Raw genomic sequence first — 24,251 nt, 5'->3', positions numbered from 1 at the left:
GGTGTCGGAGGTACGTTTATTTTATGGACATGAAATAGGTGCAATAAAAACTACAGGTTTGTAAAAACTTGACATCAAATTTATTTTTATTGGGTCATCATCAGTAATCAGTACTGGCAATGTCGATGAAGTCGATGGCACATTATTAATTATTTACAAAAGTAAGTGAAATCTTGTTACAAAACTTTTACACTTATATTTAATTACAGTTTGTTTAATTGCCCTGTCCATCACTGATAAAATTCTACGCCATAATCACCTTTAGAAAAATATGGCTGCCACTAGCGCCATCTAGTGGCTATTTACTTCATATTTCAGTGAACACAACGCCACAAACAACCTAACCAACCACATCCTGAATCCAAGAGCTGAACTTAGCCAAGTCAGTGAAGATGATGTAGTGGTTGGGGTCGCACTGGTTCTGCTTGGCCACAGACAGAGACACCAGCCCTCGGAGGTGCCACGTGCCGCGCAGGTTGAACACCATGCCGCCGCCGCTGTCGCCGTTGCACACTGACGTCTTACCTGGGGGTGGACCAACAAATCACACTCAATTTTAGAGGAGGATAGTTACCAATGACGTTTTTAATTAGAAACTTTACTATCACACTTGCCTACCTCAGGATTTCAGAAATAATATAGAATGGAAAGGGTTTTTCCTGGTATATTTTTCAGCTGCAATGGTGATAGTAACAACAGCGGTGGTATCGTGTTTAATGGCACCCTTAGATCATAAATCCCTGATGATGGCACCATCGAAATCTAATCTCCTTATCTTTGGCCAGACCGAACTAGTGTAGGCGTTCCATAACGCATCACATTATTTTCACTGACAGAGCTAACTCTTTGGAAATCATTGCTTAGATGTTTAATAGCTTGTTAATAGGTTACGTTGTATGTACGCATAATATCTAAGAATGTGAAATAATTTTGTATCAACGAAGGATAGCCAATTTTGCCTTTGGTCAAGGAGTTCTCAATTGATGGACAGAATGGATCAGGGTGTTGTGTCCTGGCGTGTAGGCTGATCATGATTTTAGTATGTAGGTAAAATAAAAATGCTGCTGGTTTGTCAAGACTTTTTTTATTTATTGGTTAATCATGTTAGTTCAGTCATCATAGTTGCAGGGCTTGTTTTTGTAATTTATAGTAGCTTTACTATTGTACTATGTATTTATTTGTGTCAAAATCTTATTAATTACGTATTATATATTACATAGATGCCTATCTAAATACACAATGAAAAGAGAGCAATATGTGTCAAGCAAGAGGTCTTAGATCCTACATCCTACTACATGTTTATGTACCTAACTTTATTATGTTTACAAAACTTCTATACATAAAATCCTACCTACCATCGGCAACATGTATCTCTGAGGTTCAAACAAAATATTTTTATCATAAAGTGAGTGGTACTTTATTTATAGTACCACGCTTGTCAGTTAAAGGAATACAATAATTAGTTATGTCATGTACTTACATTTATAATTTTGGAATAAATAGGTTTATTGTTTTTATTTTTATTAATAGGTTTTTGGGGTACCTATTCACATTGAACTTCCTTCGGGACGAACAATGATAAAATTCCAACCTTTTATATTTCATATACTTAAATTATATAGCTTTATACATAATTATTAATTAAACATAGAAGCTATCGGTACCTACATTGTCATGGTCAGCAGAGAATTAATTGGCTGATTATCTAATGGAATATTCCGTTATGGACCGTTTATGACCACTAATTATATTATAGACTTATACATAAAATGAAATGCATAAATACCGGCACAACACTCTGTTACCTATCGGCTTTCATTGACATTGGACTTAAAACCTTAAAAACATTCATACAATATTACCGCGCTCTTATCAATAAATTGCCACAAACGTGACACTGCTTACAGCGCCATCTAATAAAAGCTACAACTTATTTACTATACAACGCCATCTAGTGAAAACTTCGCTTACTAAACTGTCAGTAATATCTGATCTAAGTATGTATAGTGTTGTGAGTACAGTACAACAAAAAATCTAAGCAATGACGTTTTGAATCCAAGAGTTAAACTTGGCCAAATCAGTGAAGACCACGTAATGTGTGGGGTCACACCTATACTGGTTCTGCCTGGCTACTGATAGGGAGACCAGCCCTCGAAGGTACCAGGTGCCTTGGAGGTTGAACACCATACCGCCGCCGCTGTCGCCATTGCAGACTGATGTACCTGAGAATTGTATTAGGAAGCAGTTAGCTTGGGTTATTGTTTGTTAGAATTATTGTGAGGGTTATTATAGCAGAAACAGTTGGCAAGAATATAAACTAAGAAGGTTAAAATATGTTTTTATCAGTCTTCTTAAAATTGGGGAAACTACCATCAACCCAGTTCATCATATTTTTTCAAAACTTCCTATTCTTAAGTTAATTGAAGTTCTATAGACACTTATTTCTAACCATTCAAAAGTGGATAGGTAGGTTAAGATAGTGTGGTAGCTAAGTAGGTACTATTTGTTAAAGATATGGGTGGCAAAGTTAGGTGGAGCAATATTAGTTCTAGCTAGACTGGCTTATTACAGTTATTAAACTTGGATAGATACTCGTAAGCCCTTCCCTTGTCAATTCGAAAAAGGAATACAGTTTTAGATAAGTATAGGTTTTATACCAGAATTAGTGGAAAGTTATGTTTCTTGAAAGTGTTTGCCATGCTGAAGGTACTTAACTTAATTTTAGAGTTAGGTATTTAGGTTAGAGAAGGAAAGCTAGATATCTAGACATACTTTCCCTAGTTCCGGTACGTTTATTGTACAATCCTGCAAATTACAAAGCTGATATAGTAACTACAAAAAGGGTACCCCTTACCATTAATAAAAATAACATGTGAAACAGTAGTTAATTCTATATATGATAAGTTTTATCCTCTTCCAATATGTAACTAGTTAGGTAATTAACATCAAAGATTGAAAAGACAGGGTAAAACAATGCTGCTATTGTAAATTAAATTAAATTTTAATTTATTATTGGTAAAGGGCAAAAGTATATAACTACTAAGGTCTTAAAACTAGTACCCTGTCTGTATTTATACAGGGTTAACTAAATTGTAGGTGGAAGTGCAAGCTAGAATGCAGAGAAACAATGCTGCAATCCTTGACCAAGTACCAACTTCCTTAGAAGGAGCTTCATGTATGGCTCTATAGTTTAAAAAAGATATCCAACGAAGTTTTTATAAGTTTCGTTTAGTTCAAGATGTGCAACGGCTTGGGGAGGTACGTTATACATCACCTTGCCTTTTTTCCCCACAGTGACCTGTTTACACACATTAGTTACGTACTTAATATGTAAGGATATCCAACATCTCCAAAAAGAATCCTTTTTTCATATCTAGAAGTTGATCAAATGATTAAATATTTACACTACCAATACAAATTCTGTCCAACTCACCGTCCCTATACCCGGCGCAGTAGGTGTACTCCGAGGTGTATCTGGAGAAGAAGTCGGAGTAGGAGCGCAGGCAGGTCTCCTGGTCCACCACCGGCATCTCGATGAGGGTCAGCTCTTCGGTGGCCACGCCCTTGTCGTCGAAGCCCCAGCCTACTACCTGAGGATGAGGAATTGCAGGTTAGTTTAGTTAAAGTATGTTTGGAAGAAGAGCTTAGGCCACTTATTTAGGTAAATGTGTGGTCTTTAAGTTCTGGTACCTAAGTATAGTAGGAGCTAATTGTGTAAAACCCTATTATAGCTTCGGTGTTGATCTAGTCGAGTGCTGGTCACCGAAATGCTTGCTTTGATGGAGAAAGAAGTAAGAAGGTGTTGATCGGGATCGAGCGATCGAGGACCGTGTTTCTAGGTCAGGTCCCAAGTATACTCTTCTCCTTTAAATGCATTTCCACTACTGGTTGTCAATCAAAGCAGTAATTTAAAAGGGAAGCCGATGAGACAAAGGTCCACTGCAACTCACCGAACCCTTCTTCCCGATGACATTACTAAGATCTATCTGTGAATCCGGCCAGAGACACGCGGGGCGCACCCAGTCCGTGTACTGCACGTCCTCGCGGAGCTCCAGCACCGCCAGGTCGCTGCCGAACGAGGACGCGTTGTAGGCCGGGTGCACGCGGATCTTTGACACCTGGGGAGAGAGAGGGGGTGTTTAGTGATGGCAAAAGGTTTGAGGGAGATAGGAGATAGAGAGGAAGAGGGATGAGTGATTGTAAACGAATGAGGATGCGTTGTACGCGGATCTTTGACACCTGAAGAGAGAGGGGAGAGGGGCGAGTGATTGCTAAAACGGTGGGGGTGTGAGGGCGACAGGAAGAGTATAGGTTGAATTTGAAGGTAGGGATTGAAAACGGTAGGAACGTAAGTAAGTATGTAAGAGCTAGGGTTGTAATTGTAGTGAATCCGCTGACTGGATATAGTCATTGTCAATCGCGGATCCATCTGGACATAGTAATAGGTACGGAACATAGGAACTGAGGTAGGCAGGGCATGCGTTGTATTCGATCAGATGTTCCTTGCATCCTTAGCCAAAAATCTGTCTTTCACAATCCTGGTATAGCCTAGCTACTGCAAGTACCTATCTACGTTAATCTCGAACATTGGCTGGTGGGTTGCAGCTTGTAAGAACACTAAACAAATATCCTAAAATGTAGAGAAATTTACCGCCTAGCCTTGATCTGTATTTAGGGACCCCCCTCATCAAAAGCTGCAGTGATTGTGCCTTCATACTATTGTGAATTGTACCCACATCATCATCAAAACACTCACAAATCTGAACTGCACGCCCTCCACCGAGGTCCTCAAGTTATGTTTCCCCAGGTACACGGTCATGGTGTTGCTGTTGGACGGCAGAGCGGAGCCCTTGCGCGTCACGCAGTGCGCCGCCGTCACGATGTGCCGGTGCGACACGAGGGTTCCGCCGCAGATGTACTTGTTGTCTACTGTCTGTAGGAAGGAAATGGTTGAAGTTAGTGCGTATAATTATATATGCCGTCTTCGGGAAAATTCATTCTGTCCCCATTTTAAAAGGATATCCTGTGCGCGCGTCTGGTCATGCGAGCGTCATGTGTTTGCAGTGATGACGTGAGCAGGCTTCAAGAGTTTGTTTTTACTGCGTTTCTGTTCTTTCTCAACTGTTTGCAGAAGCAAGTCTCGAAAGACCAACGCAAAAGCAGTCATTTTTATGGTGTCTTCAAGTCAGTGTTGCAAGTCACGCAGCTGTATTTGTAATGAGAAGACATCCGCTAAATTTGAAGTCGCTGATACTACTTATGCATAGGTATAAATGCTTATGCATAGGTATATTATGCGTAGGTATATATAAGTTGTCGTGCGGACCTTTACCTGCGTCTGGTAGAGTGCGATCTGCCAGGGCCACTGCCCCTCGAGGGTCGGCTTCCCATTCACCACCAGCGGGTTGGGGTTCGAGTTGCGGACCACCTTGCCGCACACGTTCTGGAAGTTTAGGGGTGATAGGTTAGTAGGAGTTGTAAGGGCGTAATGGATGAGGAGGTTGTGAGAGATTGTTGCATCCTGGGATGCAACAATGACTTCTTTTCAATTAGGGAAATACCTGTCACCTGATCGAAAACATCGTGAGAAAACCTGCTGGTCAAGATTCTAAATGTAAGTAGGTAAACGTATTTAAATATGGACTGATGATGATTACCTTTAAAAATATTAAATTTTAAACCCAACTAAATTTTATTCAATTCTAACAGTACATACATGCTTATAGGATAGAACCCCAAGCTATAATTGTAGCTATTTATTGCAGCTTAGGTAGTTAGGTATATGGACAAACGCCCATATCAAAGTTTAAAGAAACACATAAAAACGAATTTATACCTCAATGCATTATATTTATACCTATTTATGAAACATTTATAGTAAACATAAGATAGCTAGGTCAATTACAAAATCTTAGTAGATAAGAAAGTGAACTAGTAGCTTTGTTAATTCATTATTTACGAGTATTCTATGTTATTGTAATCTCAGTTTAATTAGGTCATTACTATTTTCAATCTATCACCAGCGCATATCTAGAGCAGTTCACTTTATAGAGAGAATCGATGAGGCTCGATGTACCTAATCCTGCAACTTTTGTTAGGTAGGTCCTAGCTATGTAATGTAACGGCTTTGCGACTTCAGAATTAGATTTATTATGAATGTTCCTCAGTATGTCGGGTATTACGGTGTTAGATGAAAATTCCATCTTGGAATCCACTGACGTATAACCTGATGCTTATCTGACTGGCCAATCCTTTCACCACGGTGACAAACCCTAGGCTCTAGCTCCAGTGTTTGTTACTAACATTCAAAGAAGATTCATTCATTCTATAATATATCAACAGTTCTCGTGCAAAATCATCAGCAGAAGTTCCACTCAACCCCGCGCACCCACCTGTTGGTTCCTATCAGGTCTGTCGTAGAAGTTGTTGCCGCTGGGCCGCTTGTCTCCCGTCACGATGGTGATGAGGCCGCCGGAGAAGTACTCGCTGTCGTCAGGCTGCCTGGAAGAGGAAGGAGAGGACTGTTGGAGAATGTTGAAAAAGGTGAGAAAGATGAGGGGCTTATTCTTTCGAATGAAGAGTCCTGTGATAGATGTGGAAGAATACAGGAAGGCTAGTACGGGGCGCATTTAAGACGTGATAAGAGTTTTGCATCTCGCTCACTCACATCGCGCAGCCTCAAGAGCGAGCGCGACGGAGAACTCTTGTCACGTCTTAATAGCGCCCTGTGCTACAGGGCCAGGACTACTTATATAAAAAGTGACCCAGTGAGTGTATGATTTATGTTCCGTTAGGTAGGTAGGTACTACGATGAAAAGAACTAGGTATCTTACCTACCTAATGACATAGATGTACTAGTTAATGGTAATGAAGAAATAATGGTTTTCAAGGTTACCTAATTCTACAGATAACATTCTAGTTAGAAACGCGTAAGATACAATGAAAATTAACGATATCAATCAAACAAAGAAAATTAACAATAACACAGGATACTTACTCCTACTAGCATTTCCAGAGAACATGCCAGGTTTAAAAAAAAAAAAAATTAAAATTTGAACTGTTTATTTCATTAAAAAGGTTAATTGGATAAATTAGTAATTCCCGGGTTTAATCTTTACATATTTGAGATTTTTATCCCTGGGAAGGTTGCCCTCATTTACATAACTATGTGGTTATAATTTCTTGTAAGTACATATATATTAATTAAAGTATAATTTCTTGTACATATAAGTATATTACAATTTCCCCAAACCGCAGACACATCCACATTCACATACACACACCCACACACACACAAACATACACACACATACACTCACACACACACACACACTTAGTTATATATTACTTGTACCCTACAGCTATTGTTCCTACTCTTAATTATTTCTTAACCTTGTTTGTCATAACTTTCTTGCATAACTATTGATATACTTTTAGGTTGTATATTTGTTAGCACGGTGAGTGACCGCTGATCCTCATCGTACAGGTTTTTACCTAGTTTGGGAATCAGGGGACACGATTTAAGCATATTCTGTACAGCCTATACTTATTTTATGAACCTTTGTAAGATTGTTCCTTTCCGTATGTTTTTGGCTTTGAAATAAATAAATTTATTTATTTATTTATTTATTATAATTAAGTGCCTAATCAATACAAACATAGTACAATTATCATTCTGGATGTGAATTATCTGCACGTACATCCCCTTCTTTCTTATATCTGTCATATATATAGTAACGTTTAAGTAAACTTCGAACTTGTTTTGTATTTGCATCTCTTACATTATTTATTAAAGTTTTTGGTAGTGAGTTTAATATATGGGGTAGGCTGTACGTCCAAATTCTTCTTCCGTAGGTGCCTATTGGGACACCAAATGGATCCTATAGAGTTAAAAAGAAACAGTATGATGACGAGACACGTCGTCTCCCTCAACCCCATAGTTAACTATAAGCCAATTTGGAAGTAGAGAAAGGATATACGTACAAACAAGTGACACTTACGGTTCATCCACGAAGTCCCCCTGGTCGTACCGTGTCGTGGTGGTGGTGGAAGGCTTGGGCCGGCTGGTGGTGAGCGGGCGGTACGGGTCGGGCTTCGGCCGAGAGTCTATGGTCTGTGGCCGTGACACAGTCTGTGTGCCCGTGCTCTGTGACGGGGCGTGGCTGTCGCTGTTGGTGGCAAGGTGGCAAGTGAGGGGTTAAAGAAGGGTTAAGGGTTGTAAATGTCGACGGTTTGAGGGTTAAATTTTGGAGCTATTGCGTAGCTAGGCAAATCGTTTAACGGTTATTAGGCGCACGTATGCAAATTGCTTAGCGCAAACGTAGCTAACTTTTAAACCGATACGGCGCTAACTCAGCTGACAAGCTAAAGTTTGCTAGTTGTAAGTGGAGTTAAGGATTTACAATACGATTTAACATGCTGGGTTTCAAAAAATAGGTTACACTGATGATTATATAATAAAGGATACTGCGCTGCGGTGGTAAAAGGATCAAGTGAAGATAAGAAGGACCTTCGCTTCGGCCTTTAGGTTTCTAGTTTCTAGCGGTTGATTAGGAATGATCCCAGTTACATAATTACCTCTACTCCTTGCAAATAATGAATGAATGTTTACGCTCTAATAACGCTGTTTTTAGTTTGGATTTTGGAATTCATTATTTTGTTAGTTTTTGTATTGTAATGACGAAGGTAATTGAAAGCGGGGCAGTCCCGACAAAAAAGACTCATTAATAAAAGCTATTTATATACCGACGACGACGACGCGACGACGTAGCTATTAGGTATTTATATAATATATTCCTACGTCACATGTAGAAGTCATTTGGAGTTGTAATGTAGGTTCGAGAACCGGACGCGAGCTTGCATCTGATACCTGAGGAAAAACCGATGTTGTGTCTGATACCGATATCAATTTACATTCTAGACGCCCCAAAAATTATCTGGATATAAAGTGTTATACGATGGGGTTTTAGGACTAATGGCATAAAATGCACAGATGTTTGGTCAAGTTACATGAGTAGCTACGAGTATTACCTAGTTGAGTTTTTTTTTGTCGAGTTTATTTGAATAAATATCTTATGCTCAACCTTTATGTAGAAAATCTGGACCTGGAACTATCATACAAACGATGATTTTGAAGCCGGTAGCACTAATAGGAAGATATTTATTAAATTTAATAGACAGACATTACAGATTGGACTCGGTAATTAAAACAACATTGATTCTAGCTAGCAACACACCAATTTATCTATAAATTTACACACTACCTGTTATCTAATTCAATATACCTAATGCGGTTTAATGAAATGAAATTACAGGCTGGAAATTTTGGAATTTGTTCCTGATTTTACGAACCTAGTTGTTCCAATTAATCAAAACCGAATTTTAGTCCGTCGTTATTTATAATACTATGGTTTAAACTGGTTTAAATGGGTGTTTTAAGGTGATAGGTACAAATACGGTATTTAAAAATGTAGGTAAGTACATCTCAAAAAATTAAACCTCAAGATCTACCTACAGGTCATAATTTCATACTAAATAACTCAACAGTCCCCAAAAAACCCTTACCTACAAGTTACTCACATGCTGTAGGGATTCGCGTTGCTCTGGTCTATTGGGGGGTTCTGAGTGGGGACGTAGACCGGGCCACTGTCCCCCGGGCGAGAGCCCTGCACCGGCCGGGTGGACGGCCGGTCTTCTGGTCTGATATCCTGCGGTCTGGTATCCTGTGGTCTCTCCTGTGGTCTCTCCTGTGGTCTGCTGACGGGGCGGTCTTGTGGTCTCGTCTCTTGGCGTGTGGGCGGGCGCTGGGTGTCTGGTCTTCTGCCTGAGGTTGTCACTGGAGAAAGACGGGATATTTTTTACGTGTTGTTAAACTTGCCATACCACGGTAGTATGATACTTGAACTTAAATAGGTAGGAGTCCTGAGAAAATTTAAGTAACTAGGTACCAATAAACTGTTAAGTACAGGGACAGACTTTTGTAAAAGTAAAATATTATGCAGTCCACGTAGAAAAGACGCTAAAAGACTTCCTAATGGATTACGGCGCTGCCAGTGCGGTCTGCGTACATTTTTATACACTGCCAGTCTTACCAATTTCATCCACTCCACCCTCCACCCTGTAACAACCAACCTTTCATCCACTCCATTCCCCACCCCAGTTTCAACCATCCCAAAACCCCTTACCTTCAGGCCTGGTCTCCACGACCTCCTGGCGATCAATGGTCGCCACTCCATTATTAGCATTACAGATCTCTCGTCCGTTCAGCCGGATGGCCTGCAGCCGCGGCACCTTGTTGAGCTGGTTGTACTGCACGAAGAACCGGACGGCCGTGGCCGGGCCCGGGTGGATCTTCATCTGGGTGTTCTCGATCTTGAAGTCGATGTTGTCGGAGGTGGTGACGTCTCCGATCCAGTTCTGGGGAGTTATCTTTATTTTAGAGAGAACTTGGTACACTAAAGCCTAGTTTCACCGCATGCACTGCGTTAGATCATTAACATCCCTGTTACATTATTTAGTTCTTGACAGATGTGCATGTACTAGTTATGGAAAAGAATGGCTAAAAGCACTATTTCCGAGAGGCATTCACTTCGAATAATCAAAGATGCCCTTTGAAATAAGTCTTACTTACCTAAATGTAACCAATCAAAGACTGATAAATTGATTATGATTTAATTAAATCCATGAACTCTTGCAAACGAACCATCTTTTAAAATGATACGTTTACCTAAATATACATTTGTTACTATTTTTTTTTTGCGTTGTAGCTACGTTGCACAGCTGCCGGTTTTAGTATTGAGATGTTTACGATACTGCTGGGGAGGTGTAGTTGTTTTCATATAGCGTTTTCCTCGTTCGCTCAAAACCGCAAAGCACTTACCTACCGGCATTTTAAATTCTTTATAACGATCAATCTAGATAATGAAGGTAAAAGGTATACAAAGGAATCTTGGGTTGAATGGAAAAGTACCTAATAAAACTATAAATATTTCGTTTTAAGAATAAAAATATGTACTTAAGTATTAGTTATATTCTACAGTTTGTGTCCAACGACAAAGCTAACATGCTAACCCCAATATAATATTATTAGGGCAACTATTTCATTATTCATTGTAACATCGGATACTAAACGAAGACGCCTTATTATCCTTCTTCATTCATTTATATTTTAGAAAAACAATAATTAAAACAGAATAGTTTACTCTGCCATACTTATCACCGTTGCAAAGTTGTTCTACTCGATTACTTCTTTCACCAATTCGTAACTTGTCCATTTCACCATACCCTGATTACAGCTACCGAGTAGAGTGGCCCAGACAGTATCCTCGACCGAACACTTGTTCAATAAAATTGCTAGCCGTTCATTGGCCGAGGATACTGTCTCGCTACTCTACTCGGTAGGTGTAACAAGAGTATTAAATAGGTAAGTACTAAACCAAAACACTCACCCCCAGAATATCCGCCTTAGCGTCCAAAACGACATTCAACCACAGCGAATGCAGCGTGCTATCAGTGCTCAGGTTGACTACTCCGTACCAGCGACCGGGCTCCGACCCCGGGGGCTCGTAGGAGAACACGTTGGGGCAGGGCGACAGCGGCGTGCTCTGGGAGTAGGCCCCCGCGATGAGTAGCGCCAGGGTTAGCAGCAGCTGGGGAGAACTTGAGGTTAGTAAAGTAGTTATAGATCTACGTATCTCCTTTCGAGTTTTCGACCGTTATCGTAAGTCATCATCACAATCCATCACCCCCCCACTGCTGGGGCACGGGTCTCCTTACAGTGAAGGAAGGGTTCTAGGCATAGCCCACCACGCTGACCTAGTGCGGGTTGGTGGAGGTGCAAGGTGGTGCGTGGCGTGGTTAAAGTAAGTACTAGTATCATAATCAGGGAAGTTTTTAAGTACATTAACTAGATGGATGTTTTTAACTTTTTCACGGAAAAACGGCTAACGGTAAGCCCATAACCTGGTTTAACACATAGGCTATTTTATCCCGCAATTTTCATGGAACCTTTTAAGGCAAAGCGAAACTACTTAGTACTTGCATAAATAAGTGGGAATGAAACTGTTCATCAATAGTCAAATGACCCATGAATGTGACCCACAGAATGCTTCGACCAACCATCGTTTTGCCCCCAAAATGTGTACGAAAGTTTGCGAACAAAATCGAATGTTGATAACAGTTTCAGATATACGATAAGTAACGGAGGGATGCACTAAAGTTTCCTTGGGTGACCCGACTCCATCTCGGACAGTCAGGGACTTACGCTTATCTGACTAGCCGATATATTTGATAGCCGACGTTATGGTACAGTTGATAAGTCACTCGGGGAGACATACAATAGTATACTATCACACTAGAAACATTGAAGGCTAGAAGGCTAGATATCTAAACTTAGACGAAATGATAGAGTAGCACAACATACGTTTCAAGATGACGCGTGGTTTGTGTGATTGCTAGTCATTAGAACTAATTTTGTTCCTAGATGCTCAGTGCCTACCTGTTTAATTAATTAGTGAGTTACCTATGGTAGTGAAGATGTCGTTGTAGTGTGAATTTAGGTACTTACTTTCCATACTCATGTTGGAAAGTCAAATTCCTAACTACAGTGAAAAATCAATCCAGTGTCATGTCATTGACGACGCACACACTTTTTAAACTGTACGGTAAAAATATTTTTACATAAATGTAGGTTAGGTACATTCTAGCAGCTTTCATTACGAGTTTGACATCAAAGATCGCAAACTGGCGTATTTTAACCCCGGTCCAAGAAAATAATTATAAAGATAAGATAAAGATAAAATACACTTTATTGCAAACAAAACGAAATAGTATCACAAACATAGAAAAGAAAAATGGTACAATTGGCGGCCTTATTACTAAAAGTAATCTCTTCCAGACAACCACATTGAAAGGAAATATAAAGTATAAAGAAAGGGGTAACGTGTGACAAGACAAGAGAAAATACAACATAATTACTATGAACAATGTGTAAATACCTACATACAATAATACTTAAATATATTATGAACATATATAAATACTTTAAACCTACATAGCTATTAATAATTATATACCTAGACCTTATATGTAATAATACAATACATACATAAATAAATATCTATTATGCTGGTTTATTCTAATCTGGATAAGCTAAATTTAAGTAATGCTGTCTGAGCTTGTTTTTGAAGGATGGTAGAGAGGGTGCGAGTCTGATTTCCATGGGCAGATCGTTCCATAATTTAACAGCCTGAAAAGTGAAGGAACCCTCATAAAACACCGTGGTGCAAGAGGGAACATGAAGGCGAAAGTTATGAGATGAACGTAGTGAGCGGCTGTGTGTGGAGCATCTCAACTCAAAACGCTCCTTAAGGTATGTGTTATGTTATAATTATTTATTAGGTTTAAAAAGTGTGTGCGTCGGTCTATAGGTCCGACATGACCGGACCACTGTGCCGAATTAAATTAACTGCCTCCTAATTAAATGAAATCCTTATCAAAACGAAAAAGTAAGATCTTAATACATTGCTGTGCGAACAACTGCTTTTTACTCGAACTCAAAGCGTCAATGTCCCAATTACTTATATTTAGGATACATATTTTGGATTTTTTGGTGTCATGAATTCAAGATCATGCATAGTTTTCATGATAGAGGTTGTTCATAGCCAAGTAGCCATGTACAACAAAAAAGTGTATGCTGATCAGAAGTTAAGAGTAATTCTGACAAGACGGTTTGTAACTTCGATTTATTATGTAAGTAAAACAAGACAGCAGAAGCAGTTTCGAATCAAGTTTGCACCCAGACCCACCCAACGAACCGGGTCGGTTAATAAATAAAAGAAAAAATACTTTAGTCCAACGACCCTACAATATACTTAATACGTGAATGGTTGCAGTTGCAGGCTTGTAACTAGTTACTTGGGTAGTGATCACTTCATCATAAGGTATAAGAATGCACAAAGGAACTTTAAACTAAGTTACGAGTAATTTGCCTTAAATCTATGTCTGTCACTTTTTCCGTCTACTTACTTATGTCTAAGCAAGACAGCGTAAGGTACGCTTCCACGTATCGGTATAGTACGTATCGCACCAAACGGATTGTCATAAAATATGTACCTATGTAGAAGCGTCGTCGGCAATGCCGATGAAGTGAACGCACTTGTGTGAATTTCTATACAAAGAATAATGAATGCGATGCACCCGTTGCGTACGATGTCGAATGGTGGACCTACATGACTATTAGAAGATATTCGACCTTAATCCAGTAGGTATCTGTACCCAGCTTCCTAGGCGCAAATGTGCGTATGTGAAATACGTAAACTTTGAATTTAATAATCTATTGAAAAAAAGTCTATTATTTAAACATGATCTGTTAAAACGAACCTCTTTCAGACAAACTTTGGATGGAGGGAGAGTAAAACATGCGTGATATATGTAAAGAGTCTGGGGTCCACAAAACGGTGGAACCAACTAACCCGCGGTGGACCACCGTGGTGGGAAATGGTCCAAGCTTATGCCATTAACAAACAATATAATGTACATGTATATACTATAATATATACTTAGTTATCTACTAAACATTACACAAGTTATATAATAATAATCGTAGCAAGGAAAACATCACGAATTGATATTATCATTGCAAATCGTGTAATGTATCTTACGTCTATAGTACCTACGGTATTTATTTAGCATGTGGTATGAATAAGAACCTATTCATTATTTATTTATAGGAATCTATAAATTATATCATAGATTCTATAAATACGGGTTTCAATACTTTAATAAAATCAGCTGTTGCATAATATTTTCTGATGATGATTGGTCCGACCGATTTCGGCCATGGCGACCACTTCGACCCCTAGTTCTGTTGGCGCGCGTGCGCCCTAAGATGGCTTATATAGCCGATCTTTGCGGCGAACCCCCTTGCACAATGTGGGCATGTGAGTACGCCGCCGATATAATTATAGTTGATGGCGGCAGGTGGACGAGCTTTTAACTGGTCGCGTTTCGCGTCTAATTCAGCTTTACGCTGAAGCTCTAATTCGCGTACTCGTCTTGCCACCACCCTGCGCCATTTAGGCCGTTGTGCCGCCAAATCTTCCCAACGAGAGGGCTCCATGTTGCATCTTTTCCAGTGCCGCTTCTGAACATCTTTATATCGGAGGAGTTGTCCGCCAGGTCTCCGCTTACCCTCCTCTAGTTCAGAATAAAAGATGCGCTTCGCCACTCTCTCCTCCGCCATACGCGATACGTGACCGCGCCACCGAAGTTGTCGACGCATTAAAATAGGCCTCAATGCCACCAACATTGGCCCGTCGCACAACTTCGGTGTTACGCACTTGGTCAGACCATCGGATCTTTATGATGGATCGTAGGCATTTGAGGTGGAAACGATCTAAAGTGCGTATGTGGTTGCGATACAAACATCACGTCTCGGAGAAGAAGTAGTAGTACTGAACACTGGTTAGGCTTAGGGTGTAAATAGGCAGCGGACAACATATAAGGTTGCAGCCGTTTTGGTACACTGGCAGAGCCAGTGACTATAGAGAAAATAATACCACGTTTAGACGCGACGGAGCTATAGACCGACGCACACACTTGTTAAACCTAATAATTATAACATAACACATATTTTCTTGGACCGGGGTTAAAATACGCCAGTTTGCGATCTTTGGTGTCAAACTGGTAATGAAAGCTGCTAGAATGTAACCTACATTTATGTAAAAATATTTTTGACTTTCTACATAGATAGAAGAAGTAGGTAGGTGAGATTTATTTCTATGAAATTTTTGATACGCGGGTTTTTACGTGTATACGTCCTGATATTAAATTTGTAAGTATTTAGCTTTGAGAGTGAAGGAAAGGAGACTTGAGTGGCGTATTAAAAGCTGTTGCTTAAGGTAAGCTCCACCTATTGGTATCGTACGTATCGGACCAAACGGATTTCATAAATGTAATGCATAAATTTAATGGCGTCGACAATGCCGATGTAGTGGACAAAAGAATACTGAATGCGATTCACCTCATGCATCGGTCCAATTAAATAGACGATAAGTCCACCATAATGCTTCTCTTTAGATTCGCTTTATTTCGTGAAACGGTAATGAGGTTAAAATAATAAAATCTTGATTAACATAAAGCGGGTAACGGGATTCCCTGATGAAAAACCCGTTTGAAGGAACGAGTTAAGTTGATATAAAAATACTAATAAGTAAATTGTATTCTTTACACGTACTTACAGTACACTTGGTATTTTGTATCTACCTAATGTTGAGTCTCAGGCTGCGGTTTTATGGAAACACTGTTCGGATTTCCGGTGGGAACTCCGGGATAAAAAGTAACTTGTCTTTAAGTATATTGTACAGGGTGTTGCAAAAAGGGTTTACTAGGCCTTAAGGTTTCGGCTTAGTACTTATACCCTTTTTGCAACAATGTGTATAAAAGCAAATTAAATGCAAAACGCACAGCCCATAACAATCCAGTGATATAAGTTTCGTCCAAGACTTGTGGGTCATAAAAACATTTTAATAATCTTTTTAATAAAAATAAAAGACTATTCCATAAATACATGGGATCGTTATTTCGAAACAGAAGACAGGGGTGGTTGACCTGATGTCCAGCGAAGCCTTCTAGGGCAACCTGTCGTGTTAGACATTATAATGGGCTCTAAAAATAACCAACTATTTGTGGTGATGCTGTTCGGACTTTAGCAGTATTATGTACGGTGTATTATGTAGGTAGGGCCTTCCATACATCTTGTGATACTATACAGAGGGTGTTGCTTGAGGAACTTGTTTTGTACCAAATTACAGAAGTTGTAGGGCAAAATTTGTTTAGTATGAATGAACCCCATCCTTATTTTGGCTTACTATACCACTTCTGCAACATCCTATATGGTAACATGGTGATTAAAGCCTTCTGTTTAGGCACACTCCAATGCGTTTCGTGAAAAATATTACTTTAACTTGACTGAAACCATCTTTACATTAAGTTCACATGTAGGTTGATATGCAATCTTATTGAGAGCTACTTTTGGTGGTGATTAGAAAGCTTATTCCTACCCTTAAATATAGTCTTATATTTTTTGGATAAACTGTATAGTTCTTTGGAACATATCACATAACCGATTAGCAAAATCCTCATAGTAGAAGATAAAATATCTCCAATTGAATTTTTCCTAAGAAGTACCTACATGAAATCAGGTACAGAGTTACGTACACGAATGGTGGGCTTCTAATTAGTAAGAATTATCGGTATTAAATATAACGTATTATGTATCAATTTATAATACAAACTGCTTTACCAAAATTTACTTTAAAATCATACCTTGAGAGAATCAAGCGATCAATTCATTCCAAGTCCTGCCAACCTCCAAGTTACACCAACCGGTTTGTTATTTCATAAGTACCACAAACACAACGATACTACCATTTTATGTCAGATATAATATTCATATTTTATTGTGTATCTTAAGATTATGACCAATTAATACCTACATCACTTATTGCTTCCGTCTAGCATAATTACTCGCACCAACGAATAACTTACAACCATAATAAATGCAAAAAACATTGCCCAAAAAATATAAGTTTCTGAAATGGGATATTAAAACATGATAATGAAGACACATTGCACAATTGGGAGCTTACCATTATGTCGTAATTTAAATCCGATTAAACACACAAATTGTCTGTCAAAAACAAACAACGTCTTGTTACACAAACACGACTATATCACTTCACATATCGTTGACACTGACAGAGCCGTCGAGAGAGGGAAATATAGAAAAATAATCTTCTGAAAGGTCAAGTTTACTGCAGGAAAGAGACGTAACTATCATCCTCATACGACAGACAGAGACAGACATAGTTCTCGCGTTTCGTTTCGCATGATGCGCACACGCAAGTCGCAAACTGGTATGATTCTTGATGAGTGAGGCGATTAGCTGATAATGCTTAATTAGGTGCATTTATAAAAAAAAGTGACCGAACGGAACAGTGGAAAAGCCAAGGGTCATTGTTATGAGAATACGTTGTAGATGAGTCATCTTAACTAGGTAAATAATACAAATAAGTAAACAAAATTCACAAACATCCCAACTAATATTATAAATGCGAAAGTAACTGTGTCTGTCTGTCTGTCTGTCTGTTACTCTTTCACGCCAAAACTACTGAACGGATTTGAATGAAATTTGGTATACATACGGTCTAGACCCTGGGAAAAAACATAGGCTACTTTTTATCCCGGAATTCCCACGGGAAAACTTTTTAAGGCGAAGCGAAGCGCGCGGGAACAGCTAGTATAATATACTCGTACTTATTTTAAGTAGGTGTCTTTGTTTATGTTGAAATACCCACATCGAAATATATTTTTAGTAAAAAAGGTTAATTACGTATGTTGAAAATGAACAGATAACAATGTAAACAATTCTGAGAACTCGGCGGGAATCAAATCCGGGTCTTCGTTCTTATAAGTTCGTCGCTATTAATTATTCCAAAATCGTTCCTTTGGTAGACATCCTCACTCTCAGGGCGCACCATTATTCTTACCGTTCGTAAGCATAATACAGTTCATACGACCCATCACGTCCCCACTGCTGGGGCACGGGTCTCCTTCCAATGAAGGAAGGGTTTAGGCTTAGTCCACCACGCTGGCCTTGTGAGGGTAGATCGACCCGAACACAAGCAAGCATGTGCTGAGAGACTTGTCGGTTTGGGCAACCCGACTGTCAGATGTTTTCAAGCTGCCCGAAGGCCTCTGACTAGGCTTAACGACTGCTACCGAAGCAGCAACCGCGACCCACGGCTTAACGTGCCGTCCGAAGCACGGAAGCGCTATAATACAGTTACTAATTTATAATATTTGAACCAATATTTTTAAGGACCCCTAACGAAAAACGTTTTTATTTGTGCATCTTCCGTGAATAACCCTTCTGGCTCCCAGTATTCTTTTGCTTCAGCTTCACTATTAGGCGGCTGTACCACCAACAACGACTGATTATACCTACGTCTTAAAATTTTCAATCGAGAAACATACAACTCATACCTATTATACATTGTGAAAACAAAAGAGGTACAACGTTGATTTCTGAGTGTTCACCCGTCCCTTTAAAACAAGAGCTCATAAAGATAATTCTCGCTTACGATACTCGCTCAAATATCATCGCCTATACACGTATGCTTGACCAATCCGTCACTGAACATATAGCCAAAAGACAGAAAGCTATAACTACACAAGTGCTTCCCTCTGCCTATATAGCCTAATTCAAGCCCGGTGGGACAACTGCCTTACGACTATTGCATGGATAACTAAAGTAAATTGTTTCAGTAACGTCCAGGTTGTATCGTTTACAGAATAACAGAGTCAGCGTAGTGCGGAGCTGGCAATATGCTGACATTGTAGTTTAATTCGACAGAAGCTTTTCAATTTCGCACCAGCTGCCCGTTCTGTTTAAAGGGTTGTGTTGATCCTGTCTCAGCTATGTTCTTAAAACTTTGTGAATAAATGTAAAAAATGTGCTAACTTGAAATACTTACTGATTAAAATATAAACTACTTAAATCTTTCCAGATAAATTGGCGAAATAACCTGTAAGGGTAGGTTCTATGACTGGGAAATTTGTGGAGATTTATTTAAATATAGTGATTCATGATGAATTTTTATACATGTGAATGTATAGGGCGAGTCATAAAACTTTAAGTTAAATATTGCAATTATTCAGAAAATTAGCACATTAAGACTGATTAAAATGCTGGGGTTTTAATAAAGTGCATAACACAATATTTTATTCGCATAATTTTAATGAATTTCATATCTCTTTCGATAAAATCGCCAGTAAAGGCTGGTAATATTCGCTATAATGGCGTGCGTGCATGGAGGCAGATTAAAGGAATTTATATATTAAATCTCGTACGTACAATAAATCAAGAAGCGCGATAAATGCTGCCGGCCCGTGGGGTGGAAAGGGGGGGACGGGACGTAAAAATTCACATCGAAAAATAGGTCGAGAAGTGACATACGAATAACTAAAAACATCACAATTATTAAAAATTATCCTTTAGGTTGTCATACCAAGTTTGGCGAAATAAACTTACCTCTAAAATAATGAAAATGTTTCAAAGCTACTTGCTGGTAGACTTCAAAAACTAGGTAGGTACTCGTAACTAAATACTCTCGCTGTAAAACTGACTTCAAATAGTTTTTACCACAGATATCACACCATTCATTTTATTTATGTAGGTAAGTACGCAGTCCAGCAGAAAAAGCGATTTCTGGAAAATTATAACCTCTTATGGAACAGACAAGATGGCGCTGCGAAATGGCGGGAACACGTGTCCGCCCGGTCACCCTTTATGACGTCATAAACACGGCGGCTGTCATCTGGAAACGGGGGCCGAGCGGCTTGAGTAAAACGTTGTGTGGGACGGGCAGATTACAGGAGTTTAATATTTTATTGGTAGTTTTAAGATAACCGATGATGTCGAAAGCATTCTATTAAGTAAGACTAAGAACACGTGGGTTTAAAAACGCGTTATTTTATTATAAATATTGATAAACTTTCCTATCTTAATCAGCCCCTAGTTGGGCGCCAAAAACTAAGACTTAACCCACGTTGGGCGCCAACGCTGCCTTTTCTGTGCATAATATCATTAATTATTAATTTATGTCTCACTACTCCAACTGCCTCGAATGTTATGAACAAATCTTAATTTCACTGCGCCTATAAATTTTCCATGTTTGTGCGTAATAAGATATTGATAATCATAATATAGACACACAAGACAAAGCGTCCCGGGAGTGGTCCCAGAGATAAGGCATCGACGCTGTCTAAACGTAAATTGGGTGAGACATGGTGATTCTGATATATTGCACCCGGTTGGTTCCTTTATAATTCTGATTCGTATCTATGTTTAATAATATTACTTACTGAAATATAAATAGACATATTGATGACGATTCTGAAAGCACAAAATTTAATTTTAAATTTTACCAATGTCAGAATATCTTTTTTTTTCGGTGAAAAACTATTATTTATTTACGGAACAATATTTTAATTTAATTGTATAATTTAAGGTTTTGTCAAGTAAAGTATACTTAGTAAAATTATAAAAATTAAATCTGATAACCGTTTTTACAACAGTAAAATAGTCGCAAATTAACTTAATAATGACCTCTCTTTGTGCTCTCCAGGGTACAAAGCCATTTGATTATGAACTAAACGCCTGCAAGCTACGCGCCTGCGAGAATTGTTCAGGCAAACTTTCTGAAACTTAACCAGAGATTCTCAAGAACGCGGTATCTCACTACTTTAAGATGTTGCTTACAATGTTATTTACACAGTTTACGTCACGATTACATTCAAATAGAGACATACACATACTCTCACACACAAATACATACAGTGAGTCCGTGAAAAATCCGTTGTAGACAAGATTTTTCGAATTAACGTGTGCAGAGATATCTCGTTTATTCCACCAATAACCGCGCTGTATTTATTGCGAATCGCGATATTTTTACGTTTCTCTACGTCGATAACGAGGCCGTGTAGCGGCAGCTGATGCAACAATATGTCATATCATGTTGGCATACTTTATGTATAATCAAGAAGTGCAGTGGCACTGTTGCCGAAATGCACCGTGTCAAGCTAAATTAACCTCTGCCTCAGCGAAACACGGCGCATATTGCTGCGGCAAGTGCTTACTAGATCATAAATCAGTTACATATTTAGACATAATTTATGATGTCGTGAACTCCTTAGGTGGTTAGTAGGTTCAGGGGCGTATTTACCCTAGGGCTAAAAGGGCTACAGCCCGGGGCGGCAGGCGACGAGGGGCGGCCCAGGGGCGGCCAGGAGGCCGCCCTTGGGTTTCAGGTTGGAGGATTAAAAAAGTACAGAACAATATTTTAGGATGTAAGCCTAGAACGGCCCTGAGCCAATCTTTTCCACATGTTGATTTCATGTGTTAAGAAATATGATTTAAATTATGAAAGCCGGCCGTTCGTTCATTTCTGAACCTAATCTAAAGAAATCTATAGTTGTATGTTGGTGTTTTGGCAGTGGGTTTTGTACGTGAGGGATTTATCCAGGGTCACTCCGAGGTATTTTGGTGACGAGTAGTGCTGGATATTTTAAGTATGAAAGCCGTCCTTTGTTCTTTACTGAACCGGTGGAATAGTCTATTTTTTTTCCGCCTCGGTATATATATGAAGGAAATCTAAAAAAAAAATTGCTTCACTCAGTCTCTCTGCACAAGTTTATTTCTAAACGTTCTAAAATGTACTCGTCTATCCAGAAAAATCTTTTTTTTGTTTGGAAGATACTATTATCTATGCAAATCTATCACCACAATGTTCTTAATACATATACAGGGTTATTGGTAAGTAGACCGGATCCTTTCAGGAGGTGATAGAGAAAGGCATTTCCAGTCGATTGAACCCTATAATGCATTATCCGAAACTTAACCATTTCTTCCAAAATTTTATGTATTTTCGGTTTTAAACATAATGGCAAAAAATTAAAAAAACTTATATATTTTAGAAATGGCACGAAATGGTTAAGTTTCGGATAATGCATTATAGGGATCAATCGACTGGAAATGTCTTCCTCTATCACCTCCTGAAAGGATCCGGTCTACTTTCAATAACCCTGTATATTATGTAGGTCGGTAGGTACTCTACACAGACTGCTCTTTTTGTTTTCTTTCATTCCTTGATGGGGCGGAAAACTACAGGAGCCCAGGGCGCACAATATTTAAATACGCCCCTGAGTAGGTTACTGGTTTTACGTGAACATCGAAGTAAGTTTTTAATTTGTAACTATAGACGTTTACCGTCACTTCTGCCGTCAGCCTTCCTTATCCAGCCACTCCTAGCGGCCGCTACACGGGTTCGTTATCGACGTTGATAAACTCATTGAAGAAGAATCGTATGTAACCAATATCTCGTAGCGACGTATGGACTATGAATACGTAGCCTTCGCGCGTTGAACTCTTTTGTACGTCGTAGTACAGTCGGCAACATTCAAATTTAAGGGTTTGTTTTTAGAAAAACAACGTTTTTTAAAGCATTTTTTAAATTCTTATCCAAAATGCTATACTTACATCAGTATAAATACGTGATAAAAAAAATAGTTACGTTGTTTTTGTGTTGCCGTACAAGCTGACTGTGCTAATTAAATTTAAGCCACTAACAGTAAACCAAAATTGCAATTTTTTTATAAATGTATTTTACTACCCAAAATTAGTATTTTCTTTCATTTCAGGCGTACCTCGGCAGACATCCCTGGTTCCCGCTTATCAAGTAGAAACACGTATGTTTACTTTACCCATAAGAAACCCGGGGGTTATTATTTTATCGTCCTTTCCAACGAGTTCTCTATATTCAGTCACACTATTTTCATTCTTTTGTTCTAAGACTGAGAGCTAAAATAGAATAAGAACATGAAGTTCACATGGCTTGGTTCTCTCGAAAAGGATAGACTGTAGGTATGTTTGGAATATCTTTAAGCGATGAAAATCCCAAGTGATATAGAATAAAGAAATTTCTACTGTTTCTAGACTCATATCTGTCGAAGAACCTAAGCGAAATAAAGGAAACAATAATAGGTCAGGTGGTGCCGCAGGCGTCTGCTAGTATAAACATAAGAAATATTTCGGAAAATAGTGAATCCAATGTCAATTGTATGTAATCCAGATTCCGTATTCTGTGATGGCAAATTAAGTATATAAGTTTTACGCAGTTGACTGATGAATACATTAAGTGAGGGTACGCCACCACAATGCGAACTCGTTGTTCTATGCATGGTTATGTGCAACTACACTGGAAGGCGAGTTTGAAGACAAGTTTCCTAGGGTTTGATAACTTATTAGGTACATACTTTCTTTTAGCTTCTCGTTAGCGAAGTAGGTTTATTACTTACTGTTCCTTATAAATCTATTAAGAATGGTAAATGAGAATACAGAATATATTAGAATTTATTTATTTAATACACAATACAAATCATAGAGTACAAAGAATATGTTTTTGTCTCCCTATCTTTGGCTACAATTTAAACGGATCGCTTCAGAAACGTTTGTTTGACCAGAATATCTCTTGGACCCTTCGATCGACCCCACGGCCGGGTCCGTCCACCGAGGCGTATGGAGCTCATCGGCCGACGGAACACGCTAAGTATACAGGGGGAATTTTATAAGTGATGGTCCCGTTGTCAGGTCAATGTACCCGACATACTGTTCCACTGTCATTGTGGGCCAA

At 39.0% G+C, this 24,251-nt stretch overlaps 1 protein-coding gene across 5 annotated transcripts; it reads right to left on the bottom strand.

Moving 5' to 3' along the window:
* Positions 1 to 57: 57 nt before the first annotated feature.
* On the bottom strand, positions 58 to 17,793 carry LOC119693796 (limulus clotting factor C). 5 transcript variants are annotated; one of them, XM_038118317.2, is made up of 12 exons: positions 17,649 to 17,793; positions 11,448 to 11,648; positions 10,185 to 10,416; positions 9,580 to 9,835; positions 8,001 to 8,168; positions 6,393 to 6,501; positions 5,327 to 5,443; positions 4,757 to 4,933; positions 3,951 to 4,118; positions 3,434 to 3,590; positions 2,773 to 2,805; positions 58 to 525 (listed from the first exon to the last, which is right to left on the bottom strand). In XM_038118317.2, the coding sequence occupies exons 1-12, from the start codon at positions 17,649 to 17,651 to the stop codon at positions 341 to 343; spliced, it is 1,806 nt and encodes a 601-aa protein (XP_037974245.2). In that variant the 5' UTR covers positions 17,652 to 17,793; the 3' UTR covers positions 58 to 340. The 5 variants fall into 5 exon arrangements, with proteins under 5 accessions (XP_037974245.2, XP_037974249.2, XP_037974242.2 ...); XM_038118314.2 differs by lacking the exon at positions 58 to 525 and adding an exon at positions 1,733 to 2,222; XM_038118318.2 differs by lacking the exon at positions 58 to 525 and adding an exon at positions 1,733 to 2,222 and having other exon boundaries at positions 5,333 to 5,443.
* Positions 17,794 to 24,251: the final 6,458 nt, after the last annotated feature.

This window comes from Plutella xylostella, chromosome 16 (assembly GCF_932276165.1).
Source record: "Plutella xylostella chromosome 16, ilPluXylo3.1, whole genome shotgun sequence".
NCBI classification, from domain to species: domain Eukaryota; kingdom Metazoa; phylum Arthropoda; class Insecta; order Lepidoptera; family Plutellidae; genus Plutella; species Plutella xylostella.
The sequence above is the reverse complement of the archived record's forward strand: the minus strand, read 5'-3'. Positions and strand labels throughout refer to the sequence as shown.

Excerpts from the sequence above, each read along its gene's own strand:
- LOC119693796 (XM_038118314.2), bottom strand. Across the intron at positions 9,836-10,184 it reads CGTGGAGACCAGGCCTGAAG|TGACAACCTCAGGCAGAAGA; the intron begins GTAAGGGGTTTT and ends GTCTTTCTCCAG. Across the intron at positions 2,806-3,433 it reads CTGCGCCGGGTATAGGGACG|GATTGTACAATAAACGTACC; the intron begins GTGAGTTGGACA and ends TGTAATTTGCAG.